Source organism: Eurypyga helias, unplaced genomic scaffold (genome assembly GCF_000690775.1).
Source record: "Eurypyga helias isolate BGI_N326 unplaced genomic scaffold, ASM69077v1 scaffold4382, whole genome shotgun sequence".
NCBI lineage: Eukaryota > Metazoa > Chordata > Aves > Eurypygiformes > Eurypygidae > Eurypyga > Eurypyga helias.
In genome coordinates, this window is record NW_010237734.1 from 11,175 (window position 1) to 31,313 (window position 20,139).

Consider the following 20,139-nt stretch of genomic DNA (forward strand, 5'->3'; position numbering starts at 1 on the left):
GTAGCTCTGGATTTCAGATGTAAACTTTTAGACTCTGAGCATGAATGTAACTCGATCATATTTGTACTCGTAAGTACAAAACAAACCTATTTGGATTTAACTTGGAAGTAATGGCAGACTGGGATCCAATCCATTCCCACCTTGCAGGCAAAGCAGGGATATTTTTTCTTTAACTGGATGAGCCCTCCACATCAGTAGGATATAGACCAGCTGGAGCGAGTCCAGAGGAGGCCATGGAGATGATCCGAGGGCTGGAGCACCTCTGCTGTGATGAAAGGCTGCGAGAATTGGGCTTGTTCAGCCTGGAGAAGAGGAGGCTCCAGGGCGACCTCGCTGCAGCCTTCCAGTGCCTGAAGCGGCTACAAGGAAGCTGGGGGGAACTTTTCCCCAGGGCCTATAGGGACAGGACAAGGGGTAACGGGTTTAAATTGAAAGTGGGGAGGTTTAGAATAGATATCAGGACGAAGTTCTTCCCGGAGAGGGTGCTGAAGCACTGGGACAGGTTGCCCAGAGAAGCTGTGGATGCCCCATCCCTGGAAGTGTCCAAGGCCAGGCTGGATGAGGCTTGGAGCAACCTGGTCTAGTGGAAGGTGTCCCTGCCCATGGCAGGGGGGTTGGAACTAGATGATCTTTAAGGTCCCTTCCAACCCAAACCATTCTGTGATTCTGTGAAATGAGATTGTCTTCATTATCTCTTGGTGTCTGAGAAAAGAGTCATATGTAATCAGAACATATTTTCATGTTTGCAACAGCTGAGTTTCAGATAGCAGATTATTAGTAGCTGAACGCTTCTGAAACTTTTGTGTCAGCTTTAATATCAGTTCCACTTCTTAGAAATCACTCACTGAAAGCATGCACTGTAAGTGTCAATCACTCAGATTCTCTGCGTGTGGGAAACGGTGATTTTCAGTGTGCAGTCAAGCAGTTTGGAAATCTGATCACAACAGTGGCAGTGGGGGGGATGAACTCTTTAAAAACGAATAATTCTGTTAAAATAATATTCTGGTGTCAGAGTAATCTGCAGTATATCAAACTTGGATGCAGGTACTGCTATGATTACATACACATTTGCCATTAAATTAATCTCTGTTTATCTTTCATACTGGAAAGATGCAAGATGAGTAATCACTTTTTTTTTTTCCCTCCTTGGTCAGCTGAACCTGTTGATGTGCTAAAAGCATTAGAATTTCACAATTCACCAGAAGGAGTATCAAGAACGGCAGGATTTTGCACAAACCGAAGGGATTCAAAAGGCTCAGATGTTGCCTACCGAGTTTCAAAGGCGGCCCAGCTGAGTGCCCCAACGAAGCAGCTGTACCCAGGTAAGGCTGTCGGGATGCTATGGCTTTGGTAAATTATCTCCCTGCCTGTGCTTTTACGGTAGCTAAAGCACAGCATGTAGTCCATCGTCGGGACCACAACAGGCTCTGTGATCCCTAGAGCTGGGCCTGCACACAAGGGGAGGGACACACTCTATCCCCCAAATGAATTGGGTTTATTGGCTTCACTCATAGAGCTTTTCATCAAATTCTGTGTCACTGGCAGAACTGGCCTCTGAGCGGTATTACCTGTTCTTTCACAGTGCAACCTGATGGAAAGCTTGTTGGGTGGCTTTGGCAAATCTCCTCCAGTTTCAGTAGTCCCTTCAAAAGCAATACTTCCCAGAGTAATGCTGCACTGGCAGAACTGAGGTGTGGTTGGCCGTTGCAAAATTGTTCCCAGAAGCACCATCTGCTAAGAATTACCGAAGAGCGGCTGGGTATTTGGGGGACTAAACAAGGCTTGTTGTGGACAGCAGGGAATGTGATTTCATCTTCTCTAAAATGAAATAATCATGTCTTAGAAAAGATTCTTTGGATGTTGAGAAGAGATTTTTATTCCATTATTTGGCTGTCACTTGACCCAAACTGTTGAAGAAAATGATGGTAAGAATATTAAAAACCAAAATTGTGGAATGATTAATTTTTATGCTTGGATAATCCATGCAGAGTTTGAACAAGTCCTGTATATAAACATACAGACTAGATGTTTGTAAAAAAACAAACAAACAAAAAACCAAAACAAAACTTTCTTTTTTGTCTTTCAAAGGAGCAATCATGTAGATGTCCTATAGCTATAGAATCGTACAGCTGTCATCAGAGCTATAGAATCATATACATACCACTGAAGACCTGTAAAAGGGGGAAACATACATAATTTTCTGGTAATACTGGGTTCCCAGAGCACCATGGAAAACAGCTATACGCACTTCAGGCATAACTTACATGTTCCATTAACTCATCAGTTTCCTTTTGCTTTGATTCCTTACATGAATACAAAAATTCACTGCAGATATTATATTATTTTAACACAGTTTTTCAGTTTTTAATATATCTTCTCAGTAAGTTGCATATAGTTAGCAGAGCTATCCAGATGAAACTATTAATGCAATGTCACATTACAGTCTGCAGTCTCTTGCTGATATGTTGGACTATGTGTGTAATTGATTTCTTCTTCACCTAAGTAAGGTTAGCAGAATATGGGCTGCTTTTCCTTTAAAAAATGCAAAAATGATCCATTGTCTTGAAAAACTGCAAAAGTGGCACGGTGTAATAAGTTGGCACCTTTATGTTTTGAGTTTCACAGTGTGTGTCACTGAAGCCAAGTGGTACAACAGAAACTTTTAAATGAGCATTCAAATACGACTGAACAGAAGATTAAACTGACTTGGAATCCCTAATACATTGTGAACTTTAGGACAGTACAATCACCCTCTGCTAAACCAGTGCCTGAAAGTCTAGAGCAGGAAGTCTGAGAGCTTGGGCTGACTTGCACTTATTCATGAATCAAATCGTAGTATAAAGAGGAGATCTGGCTGCTGCAGCTCATGAAGTCCTTGAATGCCAGAACAAATAAGTACCTCACGTTGTGTGCCAACATCTCAATTTCTGTAGCCTTTCAATGCCTTAATTTAGGTACTCTTCTTGCTAATGCTTTCAGTTTCTGCTTTAGCACTGGCATGGATTGGGTTGATTTTACCAATCTGTTGCAACACTTCTGGGTGCAGGAGGCAAATATAAAGCATTGCTCCCTCACGGCAGTAAGAGAAGCCACCACAAGACTGTGCTTAATATGGGAAAATGTCATGCTATCCTCTACTTCAATAGAGAACATAGCAACAGTTTTTTGGGAGGTGATCATGGTAATTCTGAATCTTGTGGAACAGGCATCCTCTCCCCACCAAAAGAAATTTTTTTTTTTTTTTCTTCAGAGGTGATTCTTACAAATATTTGAGCAATCATGTCCCTTTTTCTTAGTTCAATATGGTAGTGGAAAGACTAAAGAAGATATCCAAAATGAGACTGAGTTGTGAGACGTCACTGTAGCTAAACAATACAAGCTGCAATGCACCCTATGTTTGCTTCTGTCCAACTCATTGGGAATTATAGGTATCTAGCTATTGTAGCTCAGAAGGAGCTATGGGTGGCAAAAGCCAGGAGCATTGATATAGCCATCTTTAAAAACGAATCCTAAAATATTCAGCAATTTCCCAGAATCTTGTAGGCATTGTTGCACTGACTGGAAGGCATTACATCATTCCAAAGATAACTGCTTGAGTTTTTGTTGTACCGTTTGTTTATATGCTCTTGGTTCTCATTTACAAAAGCATGTAGGGATGGCAACCCAGATACGTGTAAAGATTTTTTTAGCAATTTTCCCTCCAGTTGCTGTGATTTTTGGCCATTGTTCAGTAGTACCATACCATACAAGGGATTTAAAAGTAGTTGAGGACTTTAACTGTTCCATAGATGTGAGCAGAACTGTACATACATAGCAATATATAAGGTTTTACGTGTTAAAGGTCAATAAATGAATGACATTCTTCACTCAAAACTGCATTTGGAGGAAATGCACTAGTAATTACACAATGTAGGTGCAAGATAAAACATTTGGGAATGTTACCTCATAGCAGTGATGACAAACTACTGAGCTGAGGCCCATGAGCCCTTTGCAGTCACCTTTCCTAGAAAGCTCCTGGGCTTTTTCAGAAGTGGTTACTGTTTGAAAGCACATGCCCAGACGAGCTGAATGAGTGTCACCTGCCTTAAGCATTTTCAACCTATCTTTCAGATTAACAGTGCAGATAGGGCAAGTGTTCAGTGCTTTCCAAATAATTTCTTTGGCCTTTGACAGTCATATTTTTTTCTTTGTCATCTGTTTACTCTGACATTAAAAGCTGTAACATATAGTTAATTTAATCTGTAAACTAGCAGCTTTATGTTGTCATTAAAAAGCTTGACCAGAGGCTCACCAGAGTATATGAAATGCTTCCTATTTCTTGAGCTTTGATCCCTTCAAAATAAGATGTTGAAACAAGCCCTAAATTGGTCTGTATTACTAGGGTGTTTCAACAACCTTCTACCAAAAAAGTTAAAAAGATGGTGGAAAGCACATAAACGAACACTGTAGTAGGCGGTATAGTAAGTGCAAGACTAGGGATTTTCTGGTTTAGGAGAGCAGTATGTCATTTAAAGAGCGACAAAGATTTTAAGCATTTTGTTCTCATATTGTAACTAACGAGTTAATGCCATCAATAACTTGTCTTCATGGAAGACTCCACAGAACCCTGACAGTGTTTTCCCACAAGACCTGTCTTGGAAACAATCTTTTATTTTCTCCCATTAGAAGAAGCAATTCCTAAATCAGCTTTCAATGTTCAAGTCTTACTGACTTTTATTCATTACAAAAATGTAAATTCTTTTATTTTACTAGAACTTACTGTATTATATTATTATAACATTGTATTCATTATTTTATAATCTCAGTCTTACATTTCATATTTTATTAAGCCTAATAGAGTTTCCCATCAAGTGAAAAGCAGGTTTACTGCCAGATTCAACAGGAGTAGGACTGAGTACAAATCTCAGTCCTTTCTTTATAAACAAGCTGTATCCACTTCTAATTTTGTTTATTTTTAGTTGTGAAGGTTGAAACAATGATTGAGATATAATCTCTACTTCAAAGAGAAAGCATCAGGGAATAAATGAAAATTAAATGTTCTTTGACTTTGCCTAAAGCTCCTATTAAATAAAACTAGCTATGTATTTTTTCAATGTTATGCACAATATTATTCTAGAATGACTCAAATATACATTGAGAGAGAGAAACTAAGGCAAGTGGTTATCAAGGGAGCTGAAGTGCCTAGGAACACATCTGCTATAACACAGATACTTATTTTGTTGAGTGAAATTGTAGCTCACGCTTTTAAATAAAAAGATTGCTAAAAAGAAGACGAGTATAAAAAATAATGAACATGAAACTGTTTCTTGCGTATATTGTACTATAACATAAATTTTCAGTAGATGTACAAGTCATGTTTTTAGGAACCATTCAGATATGTCTTTCAGGAATTAAAGCAAGACCAGAAAGAAAACGAGAGATAACAACAAATATTTCTGGTCTAGTTTCTTATGTATTTGTTCTGGAGAATTGAAAAACCCCGACAGTTTGTATGTGGGATCCTCTGTGCTTAGAGAAAAAGGTAAACCTTTAAAAAATGGTTTCATACTTTCTGAATTTGTAACTGTATATATCACATTGTTTACAGATGGAGATTTTCCAGAAGACTTTTCAATACTAATGACAGTAAAACCTAAAAAGGGGATCCAGTCCTTCCTGCTGTCTGTCTACAACGAGCAAGGAATTCAGCAAGTAGGCGTTGAAGTCGGTAGATCCCCTGTCTTCCTGTTTGAAGACCAAAATGGAAAACCTGCCCCAGAAGACTATCCTCTTTTCAGAACAGTCAACATTGCTGATGGCAAGTAAGTGTAGAATTTGAAGATGAAAAACAATACCACAGACCACTGTGTAGGTATTTGTCTTTACAAACAATAACCTTAAAGATTAAATCACCAACACGATTTCCAGCTAGTTGAACTGCTGTGGTACCAAGTCAGGGAACCTTGGCAGCAGCATACAATTCCAGCTTCAAACAGTGTGTACAGTTACAAATAAAGCTAAACCACCTTTCTAATTTTTCATTTCTATAAATCAGAAGTGAAGAAATAGTCATAGAAGTTAAACCCACCCAAATTAAACCTGTGATGATTCTTCATGTATTGCGCAGGAAGAAACTGTTTTCAGAAACACTCGAGGGCTGACTAGAAGGGCTATCTCAGCCCTTTGAAGGTGATAGGAAGGATGAAGACAAATTGACAAGAAAGCATAGAATTTCTCCTGCCTTGAACCAAAACAGCAGACAAGTGACATGGTTTGAGATGTCTATGTAAGGAAATCGGGGAAGAATAAGCTGGACGATTCATCTGCACTACCGCAAGGACTTATACCGCACCCTTAAGAAAGGCAATTAATCTCAAACATCTATTACTTTATTAATGCAGCTGGTTTTTGTAGCCAACTTCCCTTTGTAGGCAAGCAGTCATTCTCTGGGAATGTCATTCATGGGCATTCGTTCTTTCAAAGGCTTTTTATTTGTTGTGCTGCAGTTCAGGAAGAGCAGCCACAGTCTTCACAGACACACAAACCGAAACTTGATTACAGCAAAAGGAAACAAATCTGTAGAGAAGGAAAGATAAAAATTGAACTATAATGAAGTATGTTTATAAAGCAATAAAGGATAAAAGAAGGAAAAAGTAATGGACTTCTAGGCCTTGTATTATCAGAGAATGGAACTATAGCATGAAACCTAAAACTGATGCATTTCCCTAGCAGGAGTGATAAAATAAAGCAGCAAATTTCTTTTTTTTTTTCACTGACTTCCTCTAAATAACAAAGCTTGACATGGATTTCAGAATTTCACCCATAATGTGGAGAAACTGATAAAAATGAAAAAATCAAATGAACTTGGTTGTGTAGTCTCACTGCAGGCAGTTGTACCAAACTTGTAGGTCAACTGGCGCCAGTCCTGTCCGCAGCGAGCTATGTTTTCATGCTCTCAGCTTCTGCCTGCTTTCAAAAGAGAGACCGACAATTTTCTTCTGACTCAGCTATTTTATGAAGGATCTAGGACAACAGTCTTCGTCTCAAAATGAGATATATTTAAAAAGAGTAAAATGTGCCTGAGGATGCATGGACAGTTTGCTTGTATAAAGATAATGTTCAACCACGTTCCAGAGAAAACACGGAATTAAAGTCTTGGCTCAGTGATACTGTTTAGCAGTCAGATTCCATTAGCTTTGAGGTCTTCCTTTTGATATACAGAAGCTCTTTGTAACAATGATCTAAGCTGTCTCTCTGATTTAGAGAACCTTAGTGCCACAAATGCCAACAAAAATAACGTGATTCCAGCCTTCCTCATCCCAGTCATGAGTATGACACACTTGGACACTTTTTGCCCTGGTCTGTCAAAGATGCTTTAATGTTTTGCTCCATGTTAGAGAGGTTTGCTGTTGCTCTTAGATATTTAATTTGTCATAGCAGAGATGCTCTCTAAATTAATGTGGTTTGTAAGGATAATAAAGTCTCATAAAGGACATGGTGTAGATGGACAAATTGTACAAAACTTTGTTCTCAAATGTCTTTAAAATTGTCAGTATTCTGAATCACTTCACTCACTTTTTGGTGAATATTTATGTAGGCAAAAGCTATTGTACAGGAATACTGGCAAGCATTTTAAAGTGTATGTATCTGGAAAAGCATCTATGCTGAAACCATTGTTCATCTTTGAAAAATCTCTTTATCTGTAGGATACCTTCAAATAAGCAAAAGAACATGGTAAAATTTTGCAGTTTGATCACAGAGAACAAATAGTAAAATGCAAATAACAAAGAATAAATTGCTGGATTAAATATATTTACACAAGTAATTCCTTAAGTAATTTGGAAAATCAAACACATTAAGAAAAATAAAATCTTCTGTCAGATTGTTCAGGCTAACAATGTGGACAGAGCACTTGCTTCTAATTTGAGTTTGCTAATGTTCTCTGGGTAAAAGCTTCAGGGAAGGTCAGCTTGAACTTCATCTTATATGGGATATTCACGATGAACTGTGGATCTGATTCCTTTGTACTGAGGGACAGAAGTTATATAGTGAATAGGCAAACCATTGTGTACATATGAAAGAAGGAAATAAATGGAGAAATGTAGAATTTTATCTGTGGCTTGATGGGTACTCATCCTACAATCAGCTGTCTTGATAAGAACACAATGGCCTAGTTTCAAAAACATAAATTACAGTAGCATTATGTTGTTTTTTTAATAGGTGGCATCGAGTAGCTATTAGTGTGGAGAAAAGAAGTGTTACAATGATTGTTGACTGTAACAAGAAAACTACAAAACCACTTGAAAGAAGTGACAAAGCAGTTGTGGACACCAATGGCATCACTGTCTTTGGAACCAGGATTCTGGACGAAGAAGTTTTTGAGGTAAAAATCAATACTGAACTTAGGGAATTGAGTGATTTTGTGTTGAGTGAAGTGCTTAGTGCAAAGCAGAATAACTTTTTGGGCACTAAAGCTGGTCTAATGTAGCAAGTTTGATTTATAGAACCTGTTAGGATAGGCTGAACTAAAGGAGAAATAAACCAGGGAAATTTCTCTGTCATTGGAAGATATGATGCATTTTTCTGTTCTTTAGGTTATATTGTATCTGGAAGGGGCTTGCTTTTTTTGTCTTTCTGCCTAATATTGAGATACCCAAGATATTTAGGAAAATTAATCTGGGAAAGTTGAGCAATATGATACTGATTCATGTTAGTTCTGTCTCTCTTAAGCATTTACAGATATTTGTGCATGCTAACAGTATTTGAAAGAGGGGGTTAAGGGCCTGGAAAGTTTCTATGTAATATGAATCCCTTATATTGTTTATCCCACGTATTACTCTTTCCAGTAACTGGAACATACTTTGGCAATAAGGACATATATGTTTCCGTCATTTACTGGCCAAGTAGTACATATAGGAAGGCTGAAATGCCTCTAAGGAAGTATGTGACTGCCAATCATGAGGCCTTTCTAGGTAGAGCCCTTATATCAACGGTTATTTTTACAGGCTAATAATGAAGCTTCTCTAAATCTACACTATTGAGTTGCTTTTGTGATACTGTTGTACAACAGTCAAAACTGTCAAATTTAAATTAAAACTGAAAAATAAGAAAATACAGGTCAGTAGTTAGCTTATTTAATATCCAGACCATCTCTGCTCCATAAATATCCAGAGTTGTAATCCTAGCTTTAAGCAGAGCGTATGCTTGAGAAGCTGCATAGGCATCGAGAGAGGAAATACGAATTGAGTGTAACACTGTGGCTTTGTTAGCTTTTGTTTCCATAGACAGGATGAAACATGAGATATCTTTATGGGGGAATTTCTGGGATGGTTGAATGGGTCAACCAGTATATGTTTGGTATTCACACCCCAATTTACCTGTAGCCCCCGATACAGTTTGCACATCTGAGTGACATGAGGTTCCATTTGAAGACAAATTCCACAGATACCTTATCTGGGGTGGAAGAAGGGTTTAGGGTCTCCACGTGGGCTAATGACTTTCAGTTTTCATTTGTGTTTCTTTCTTAGGTCAGAAACCAGGTCTCACAATATGTGTGTTTGTCAATAGATTGTTAAAAATATGTGCAATGTTAATATATATCAGTAAAAAGAATGCACCAAAAGAAATACAATAGAAGTAGATAAACTGATACCTTGTTAGTGTTTGACAAGTGATTTTAGATGATAATGGAAACTAAGGCAACCAGCCCTGACTTACTCTTGCGAAGTTTGTAACCATCTTAAAACTTGTCAGGGAGGGAAGTGCATAATACCTAAACACTGGTGCTTGGTTTTTTTTACCCAGTGCAATTGCTGAATAAAAAGACCTGTCTGAAGTTTGAGAGGTGCTGCAATGATTGTACATAGCTCTTTGCATAAAAGACAGTGGTTGATGATTTGTGCATGAAGAGATATGTTTTAATTGTTTGCATCAAGTGACACATTGAATAAGGGAAGCATGCTAGGGCCTTTCATCTCTGACATGACATTAGATTTCAGAGTTTAAGACTTAAAACTGTATAAGACACACATTTGATGCCTTCACTAGCATACATGTAGGAAGGACATAAAAGGAAATACCTCGGTGTATGATGACTTGTTGGTATTCACAGCATGTTGTAGCCAGGCGTCGCAAAGGCTGTTTTATGTTGAGTAATAATGGTGGGTTTAGTCATGGTAAGCCGATGGTTTGATCACAGGAACTGTGGAGCACTCTTCAGTCTCCTCTATCTGAATGGGAATTCAAACTGTGGACATACCAAACCTCTAGAGATATATATTGAAATTTTAGGTTTCAGTGACTCAGTGGTTAAAGATGCCAGGGTTTCTTCTGGGCCTGAACCTGTTTGTACAATGTTACGCAACTGCACCAAACCCAGTGGCATCACTAAAGTCATTCAATCCCCCTAAAAGCAGAGCACAGTGCTGTAGATAAATCATATGGTCCTGCTCCCTTACGTACACAGAAGACAGATATTATTATGTGACATTCTCTTGACCTCTTGACAACTTGATTGTATCTTTGGGAAAAAAGTGTTACTTCTTCGGTCATTGCTCCAATGTATTTGCATGGACCATTAATCTAGAATCCTCAGAACAAATATTGCTCCTATGAGGAATATTCCACGTGTATTTTAAAACAGTGTTACATCACAGTCGATCAAATATTATTCTTTGTTCCTATGTTATTTCAAACTTGTAATATAACAAAATTTAGCAAAACAACTTTTTTTTTTTTCCTGTTGTTAGTATTAACTTCTGTTGTCTAGGCAGTTCTCCCACTTTGGTTCTGATTCTGGCAGCCTGACCCTTGCTAACACAACAACATGTTATAGTGCACTGGGCAATTTTAAATCATACATTTCAGTCAGTTTGACATGACTGCTTTGAGGCAACTTCTTATGCTGATGATCAAGAATTTCTGAGTCAGTAAGCGTTCTGGGTGTCCAGAGATTGGGTAGATCACCAGTGAAAGAGGGAAAGGGCTGATTAGTGTTCAAAGAGCATGATAAATGACTGCCTAATTTTCCGGGTTTGCGTATTCTGCAAGAATACTATTCCTTGGCAAGGTTACCTGCTTGTGCTGAAGCCAAGAGGCATGTTCTAGTACTGGGATCTTCTGGTTCAGCTTGGAAAGCAAGAAAAAATTTATCTGAAGTATTTTCCCAATCTTGGGGGGGAGGGGTGTGTGTGTGTTTGTGTTTTATATGTGGCTATTAATCTGGGATTTTATGTCACTGTTCCGTTAATAGGGGAATCAGTATAATATCACAAACAAGGCATGGGATGCCAGCAGGCATTAAACATCAGGTGCATACACCTGCTCGAGAAGCAAATTATAAACTGTGAATGTGTCTTAAAATAATATGGTTTCTAGACAGCGTAGTTTTATTATTACTGACTGCCACATTGAGACCTTCATTTGTGCTGCTAAGCACTTGCTTGCTGGAGTGAGTCTATTGATATCAGTGGAACTACTTTGTAAATTCTTGTCTATGAAAAACTGACCTGGTAGATCTCAACTTGTGTCATTGGAAATGAGTCTGGTCTGTGCTTTCAATTAAACAGTGCAAGAAGAGCTGGTTTGTAAGTGCTTACTGCAAAGCAGAGGATTCCTACAACAGTATACAAAAAACTATTAAAAAAAAAGAAGAAATTAGATACTGGTACATGGCACCCAGTACAAGAATCTGGAATTACATCCATTGAAATATGTTTGTGGCTTAAATGTCTGATAAATAGCAGGAATCTTTTTATTCTTTGCCATCTTTAAGGATTTGTCACTCCTCATTTATTGCTGTTGGTGTGAACAATACAATAGTTTTTTATAGTAAGTATTTTATAACAAATTAACAACTAACAGAGTCTTTATGCAGATATTTCCCTATAGACTTTTCCTTCGAAACTCCCCACACGTCAGACCAATACAGTAGTTTTCAGGCACTGGGCTTTAAATGAGTGTAACAAGACAAAGCCTGATGTATAGAAGACTCATTTAAAGCTAATGAAAGCTCTGACTGCACAATTCATGAGATTAAATTCTTGCAGTAATTGGTGTTATTAAAGGGTTTAAATTTTGATACTAGGCATTAACCCATTTTCATGAAAAAGCATTCATACACTTACGTACATAATAGGATTCCTTTAAACAGCCCAAGTGAGCAGCTGGAGCTGGAATGCTAGAGCTTTGGCAGCAGTACGATTTGGGTTGCAGATCCCTTCAGGTGCGTAGCCATCACTCGCATGTCCGTAAGCGTGGGGAGTCCAAGTGCGCAGTGCAGAAAGGCTGCTCGCCTGAGTGTGTGCTCCGTGAAGGAGGTGGCAGTAGCAGCCTGGGTAGAGCTTTTGCTCTGAGCAGAATTTCTGTAGGGGTAGGGAAGCTAGCCCAAAGTAAGACTTCCCCAGAGGCGTGTAGTGTGAATATCGCGTCATCGGTGTCCCCTGCTTCCTGCTGTTGAGGTGAGCTGCTGAGCTGCAGTGAGTCCTGTTATATAGTGCCTTCCATGACTGCTGGTGACCCACTAAATGCTTGGTGTCAGTCAGACTAAGAAGTCATGTTTGACATCAGTGGGACAGAAATCAAAGGATGCAATCAGTTGCAGGCAAAAACATTTAGAAGCACCCAACCAGCTATCAAGACCAGAGAAGTGGCCAAATTCCAGCACTGGGAGGTGGGGGGGGAAAAGGCAAATCAACCAATTTTTCCATTTCAGAGGCATCTAATAAAATCCCAGCATTTTTACATTTCTTACAAAAGCTTTCTATTGGGCTTGTTTTGTTTTGCACCTTTTTGGTTTTAGTCAGAAAGAATGGGGCTTTTGTTTGGAGTTTTTTTATAGTATTTCCAAATTTATGCTCAGTGAACAAAAGTAAATAATTCTGTTTTCCTTGTTTCTCTTCCTTGTTTCTGAAAGAAGGAGGTGGGGGGGGGGGGAGGGGGGGGGGAGGAAGGAAAGAAAGCTCTAGTAATTCATTGAAGTTCAAGTTCATTGCCAAGGAATATTCCCAAGAAACAAAGGAATGGTCATTTAACTAAACCCTCTGTAATTACATTTAAAATTAACAACCCAGGCTCCAAAAATGCTGCTGTTACATCAGCTCCATAAGATTTTGCAGATAGGATTGATTATCACCTCATTTAATATTGTGTGTAATGCGTTTATGTTGGAAAGTACAGCTGTAAATGAGGTTGCAAAGATAAACAAATGACAGTGCAAGAGATTTGCAGGTATTTTATCAAGAAAATAAGGTGTCCTCAGTCACACGTATGTGTCTCTGTGTGTTGTGTACGTGTGCTTTATATACAGGCACTATAATAAAATCTAATCTCTCAACCAAGACGTGCATTCAACTTTAGTCTGTGAATAGCTGTTCCAAAGGTTAAAAATTATAATTGCTGTATCAACCTATTTCTTAACCAAGCTGAATATATACCATTATAACCATGGAGCTTCAAAGAATCAAGAAGACATTGATTTCTCTGGAAACTTTGACCTGGACAGATTCTGCTTTCACAATTTATTGCTTTTACAGTGCTTCGGCCTGGCAGACTCCAAGTATCTGTCTCTAGCTATATTATGCAATGGGCCTGGGTTATGGAATATTGTATTAAAGGCCCCTGGAATTCTTCAATCCCTCAAATCTTTGCAGGATGATTAAATGAATTCTGCAGCAGGTTCTTCTGAATTCTATAGTAATAATATCCAGGCTGTCTAGACTTTTGTTCTTTGGAGTCTGTAGTTGTGCTGTCACACAGCTAATTAGAGAATGTTGGCACATAACACACAGGTTAGGGTTTCTGCTGATTTACTGAGGAGTCTGCTCTGTAATTCTTAGGCTTTAGCTATCGTAGGGAAATGAAAGATACTGATGTTGTCCTCCTGAGCTGATACAGTGCCTAGCACTGCTTTTGTTAGGCCTTTATCACCATTTAGGTAGCCACCTTTAAAATGTAATTATCCTTACAAGCACATAAGAGGTACTCATTTTATCCGGAAAGGGTTAGAAGGGTGGTATTTTGCTAATACTAACCTTTCCACTCTGGTTGTGGAAAGTCTTTCTGAATGTCTAATATATAAATTAGACACTTTAAGTAATTGCTGCATTAATTTTCATTGATATTTTTTGTCAAGCTGGAAAAAGATCAATAAGCTTTCTCCTAATGAACTCATTCTAGGAAACCTGTTATTTTTCAATAAGAAATTACAATTTGAGTTCTCAGCTCTGGTCCAGTCACATTGTTATGTAGCAACCATGTTGTGCAGCTACTAAGATCACTCATTTTTTGAAAGTTGTTTTTTAAATGTTGCTGAATAATTTGTGAATTTTGCTTCTGTGGAGAGGGTCCTGCAGAGCTGCTCAAGTAATGCTTCCCTGCTATTTCCTGGTCAAAGCTCACTTTCACCTGGCAGAGTTATTGTTTATTAAGATCCTTGTGAAAGAGATGTCCCAAAAATCCGTCTCTGCATCTGAACTGTTTGAGGTTCTTGTAGAACTAGGGAACTAGGCCATGATATTTTAGAAGCTGGAAAACTCAGTAGTTTCAACACAGATTCCTTAATACAGTGCCCTTACAACCCTGTAAGAATTCGTCCTTTTGCCTGTTTAACAATGCTGGCAGATGACTTTTATCAATGATAGAAACTTTTAGCTGATAAATGGACTACTTTATGGTTGTATTTCTCTAATACACCAGATTTTGAAAGCATTACTATGATTGCATGGTTAAGAGGAAAAGGGAATGTTTCAAGAAGAGAGATAATATCTAAGACTTTTTATGAAGTCACAATTAAGTTAATAAGCAGCCATTAACATTTATTGCTTGTAATGATAAAATAAGTCATTCCTTACTTCTCAGGCCCTCAATGATTTATATCATTAAGAAGATCTGGCACCATATCTAATTGGAGATTTTCCTTATTGCGATTTCTGCTGTGGAATCTAAGAAAGGCTGTAAAAAGTTGGAATCACCCCCTGCTCGTTCTTAGTTGGGCTGTTCCTTGATGAAGGGTTACTCTGAGTGAATGTCGGTGCGACTGCACCAATGGGCACACATTCAACGAAGCGAGTGTATTCTCCTTGCAGCACCGTAGCCTGGTTCTCCACATTTGCTGTGTCATGCCACAAAAAAGCAAAAGTTTCTTCAGATCTAATGAACTCCTTTTAATAGTCTTGGAGGACCCTGCCAAGAGAAGCTTATTTGGTAGAGTACCTTTTGGGGCAGTGCTACAGAAGTAATCCTTCTGTACCTTGTTTTCATGCTAGGCAGAACTGGTGGGCAAGATATTTTATGGTTCTCAGGCACATTATTCATATAACCCTGAGGCTGATTCAACAGTCTCTGATTTTAATTATGAGCACATTCCCAAAATAGAGGGGAATTAAAGCGTTCATAACTTTAACTATTTTTATTCCATATTGGGATGAATTATTCGACTGCATTGACTTTGTGAGTCATTTGCTGGGTTTCACAACTTAGTGTCTATTTCAATTAAGTATTTATGATCCAAACTAAATATTAAGACTCCAAATTGATTGTTTTTACTTACAAGCGGTGCTTGTCTGTCTGCCTGCACTGCAACCCCAACATAGCTCAGCCTTCTCATTCCTAATACACAAGTAATGCGAAATACCTGATATACAATGTATTTTAAACAACGTTTTATTATCCAGGATGAAAAAAATATGTTAAAAGGCAGCTGATTTTTCTTCTCAGGTGCTAAATAAGCTTTTAGCACTTTTGGGGCAAGTTAGGTGTGCACATCGTTACAAGTAGTAAGGTGACAAAGTGGCTGTGGGTATATCTGATACCTCACCCCAAGTTCTCTGCCTTCTGCTAACATCCCACTTATCTCTGACATCAAATCACGGTGGAGAGGGGCTCAGCAGAGACATCAAACATTTGGCTTGTGTAACGCACTGTGCATCATCTGTCAACTTTGTGACCTTGCCTGAGCAGCCTTTCCCAAGAGAGGTGGTCCTGACAACTTCATAGGGACAGAGATAGAATTAATCTACAGCTGCCTTTTGTACTGTTTTTTTTTTTTTTCCCTCTATGCACGTTTCAGAGTACTTCAAGGATGCTCAAGTGTATTTATAAATTTTACTCTGTTCTGTCTCCTTCCCCATCTTTGTTCTCCCTCTTTTGCTTTCATCATTCTGTCCTGGGAGACTTTCTGCAATTTTCACATAAGAATGGCATGATACACATATGCCTGAATGTTTAGATGCCTTAGTGTTGTTTTAGAGACCAGCTATTAGAATTGTTAATAATCCATGACTCCATTTATCCATTTAAAGGTCGTGGAACTGGTGCAGGTAGATCATTAAGTGCCTAATTTATGACTCCAGGTCATGTTTAAGCACTTGTAGTTTATTCACAAAGAACGTTATAAAATTCTATTTAAGTCTCACAAAGTCAAGCAGTTAAAATCAAAGAATGTGTTTGTGAAGGCTGAAGTCATTCTGTGCGTAAATTTGCCCAACAAATACCTTAGGATGATAACTGAATCACCATAATGAAATCTGCAATAATGTGTGTGGAATTTCATGTGCTATGGTGATTGACCTGATCTGAAATGAGAGCTCTTCACAGAGCAGTGACACAGCACTGCCAGTGCTTCACATACAAATACTCAGAGAAGCCATGTAATTAGCAAAGATAGAAAAGGGGGAAAAAAAAAAAAATAGAAAAAGAAAACTAATAATTTACTGGAAAATTAATTTTTCATAGTCGATGTTGAAAGAAAAAGTGGAAAAGCAACGTTTGGGATGCCAAATGCAAAGTCAGTGAGTACCTCCGTAAACGTCTCGCACATGAACAGCGTCTGAGGGCGCCCCTCACTGCGGACCCATGACAGGCAGTGCTGGGCACTACAGTCAGTGGATCCCGAACAGCTTTAACCAATTTAGGGCCATCCAAGCCAAGCCATAACAGCATGCTGAGTGCTTCTTGCAAACACACAATCTGACAAAGCCCAGTGCCAAAATTCCATGGCGTTCAAGATCAGCACAAAGCAAGCTCCAGCGTACCGGCTGTATCCCAACCTGGGTTCTTGGTGCAGACCATGCTGAGCAGCAGGAGTTTCAGGAGTGGCTCCGGCATTACCCGCAGTAGCTGGCACGGCATATACATGGTGATCTGTGTGGGCATCTCGGAAAGCCAGGGATGTTCAGGGGCGTACAGCAAGACAACAACCTGCACTCAGCAGGGTGAGACGGAGGGCTGCACATCCACCTCTAATGGCTGCTCCAAGAGAGTTACCTCTGTCTTTCTGGTGCCAATTCTCTCTCACTTACTCCTCTGCTTCACTTAGTTTTACTTTGGCTTGGGAAGGGGGAAGGGCAGAGTCCTGTGGACTCACTTTGCTGGAGATGGGGCATGGGTAGGCTGGCAGTGACTGTACAAAAACTCTCGCTTCACTCAGAGTCTGGAGGGAGTCGTGTCGGGAATCCGAGGGGAATTTCTTTGTATGTATATAGAAGTATTGCTGAGGTAAGGAAAAGAGAAGAGACAGTTCAGAACCACTGGCAGGGGAACTTCCAGTATTTCTGGAAACTTAAAAAAGATATATTCCAACTCTAAATTAACTGGAGACACACATGAGCCTATAAAGTAAAATGAGTTGAGAGTATTGTAAAAAAACGGATTTGTAATGTACAGCCGTGATGTGCTGAGAAACTAAGCATTTCATGTTTTATGTTAAATAAGTTAGTAAAAAAACCTGTAGAATTGGGAAAATTGCAGAAGTTTGGTTGATATTTTTTTCAATTTGAGAGTCGTCTTCTTTCTATGAGTTTTCGTTATGAAAAGAAGGTATGTTATCAATTATTCTTTAAAAATATTCTCCAGTTGTGTTACTTTGTTAAAGGCTACTGGTCAGAGAGTTGTAAAGCAGTGCTGGAAATACTGAGATAACTGTACATTTTCCCAGCTGCACATTTCCATGAGTTTTACTGTTTTGTCTTTAAAGACAAAGCATGTACAGGTATACTGACAAAGTTATTCCTTTGTCCCTGATTTTGGGAAAAAACAAAATAAAATCACATTAGAAATATATAAAAGCTTAAAAATCCTCCCTTTTGGGGAAGCAGCAAGAGACTGAAGTTAATGGGGTTTGACCAAGAGCATGTGCCAATTTTCAACAACCTTATTTTTGTGACAGCCTAAGAAGCTCCTGAATGGGGAAATTTATAGTGGAAACGTTGGCAGGAATTGACCTAACACCGTTTAAATGGTACCAGTATGTTAGAAAATGCACTGGATACCAGACAGCTTTCTGTGGAAGATGATAAACATCCAAGGTCTCTGTCGGGGATCTCAGCAGAGCCGTTTTTGTTATCCGGAATAGTGGGTCTCTTTACTGCAGTGTTGTTTTTACACATGATATATGGGAAGGGGGATGGAAAGAACATTTGTTAGCCGTTAACGTTTTTATTTCAACGTATTCTGCAGTGTGTATTCAGCCAGCACATACTTAATTCTTTTTTATTCCAATAACTGTGTCTCTGGTACAGCCCTTTTTATTTTATCTTATTTTCTCCCTTCTTTGAGAGCACAGATGTGATGCAAACTCTCTGAATTATTCTGTTGATCACTTGCATGCTGAGCTGCATGCTGGTAATAGGAAGTGCCCGGAATTAAATCTTAGGAATTTAGACTGGTTCCCAGTGAAGAAGTAAACAAACAGCATGAAAATGACGGAGCAGGAGTTACACCTTCCCACCCTCTCCTTTCCAAACCAGACAGCTTTCTGAGCCACAGTTTTGCACCTAGCCCCTTCGGAAACAACTCACATTGTTTTGCATGCACACAACAGTTGGGATATTGTCCAGAATAGTAGCAGAAATTAAGTAGCTATGTTATTTATAACCACAAATATTAATGTAATATCTGCTACAAGTATTACATGTCTGGTTTTGTTTTCTGAATGAAAACACTGTAGTTCTGGTGAACTGCAGACAGCCTGTGGCTCAGTTATTTAACCTGCGTACGCTTTCCTGCAGGGTGAGATCCAGCAGCTGTTGATTATCGCTGACCCCAGAGCTGCATATGACTATTGTGAGCATTACAGCCCAGACTGTGATTCCCCTGTGCCCAATGCTGCTCAGGCTCAAGATCCTCAAGTTGATGAGGTGAGTACTCAGTCATGAATGACCAGATTTACTGCACATTAGTGGTTGTGCTGGACACAAGTTACCTAAGGAGCGTTTACGGCTAAATGGCATGCGTTGGTCTAGATGCGGGGGAGGAAGGCTGGAGGAGTGGATTCACAATTTTGCTATCCAATCATTTATGTCAAGCATCTGAAGGAACTTACCACACTGGTATTTGAATAACCCAAATGCTCAGTGAGGTTGAACTGTAATTCCTTAAAAAAGATAGCAATATGAGTTTGTTTAGGTATACCTATTTGTTCTTCCTGTGTACGTTTATGATTTCATGGATGCTGAATACCATCACATGCCACATTTGAAAGGTACAGGAGCGATGAGCATTCTGCAATGGTAAACAGCTTCTGCTAGACATGCCTTCTGTTCTAATGAGCTGTGTCCAGTGTGCAAATGCATGTGTACATGAAATTATTTGAGCCAGCTCCACTTGTAGCAGATACAGGGACAAAACAGAGTTGGAATTTTTCCCAGACACACAAAAAATATTTACAGAAAGCATTTGTCACTGCAGACAGTTCTCACAGCCATAAGCTTTGTAATTCACTGGAGGCAAGGTAGTGCCTCAGATTAGACCTCTGAGGGTCAGCAGTTGCATGTATTGTTGTACACATTCCAAATACTTGCATCAAACTGGAAAGGGGAAAGCTTTTGCAGAACATAACTAGTCGTAATTAAAATTGGCTCTGGACAGTTGGTATGTGCTCAACTGTGTGTGAGTTGAGTGGTTATTGTTACTGATTGCTCAGAGATCTCCATTAAACACTTGCTGAATTGTTCTCAGATGCCTGCTTTGGGCCAATTTTGAGACAGGGTTTTGCCTAAATACATGATAATTTTATTTGTTGTTACCATCTATTCTACCTGCCTGAAAACTATGGGGAGTGTAAGGTCCGTAGGCCTGGAGCTGAGTTTAAAGGGCCTCTAACATCCCTTACTTAGGAGCTGTATTTCAAAATGTGGTGATTACACAGAGGCCGAGGCCTTTACA

At 39.0% G+C, this 20,139-nt stretch overlaps 1 protein-coding gene across 1 annotated transcript in view; it reads left to right on the top strand.

Annotated features, from left to right (window-relative positions):
* Positions 1-19,112, top strand: part of LOC104506573 (collagen alpha-1(XI) chain-like) — a gene marked incomplete at its 3' end in the record, with an annotated part of 20,429 nt that extends 1,317 nt beyond the window's left edge. The window contains exons 2-5 of the mRNA XM_010147561.1: positions 1,155-1,322; positions 5,588-5,801; positions 8,200-8,362; positions 18,984-19,112. Coding sequence (XP_010145863.1) covers positions 1,155-1,322; positions 5,588-5,801; positions 8,200-8,362; positions 18,984-19,112 — 674 coding nt within the window. The remainder of the gene's footprint in view (positions 1-1,154; positions 1,323-5,587; positions 5,802-8,199; positions 8,363-18,983) is intronic.
* Positions 19,113-20,139: the final 1,027 nt, after the last annotated feature.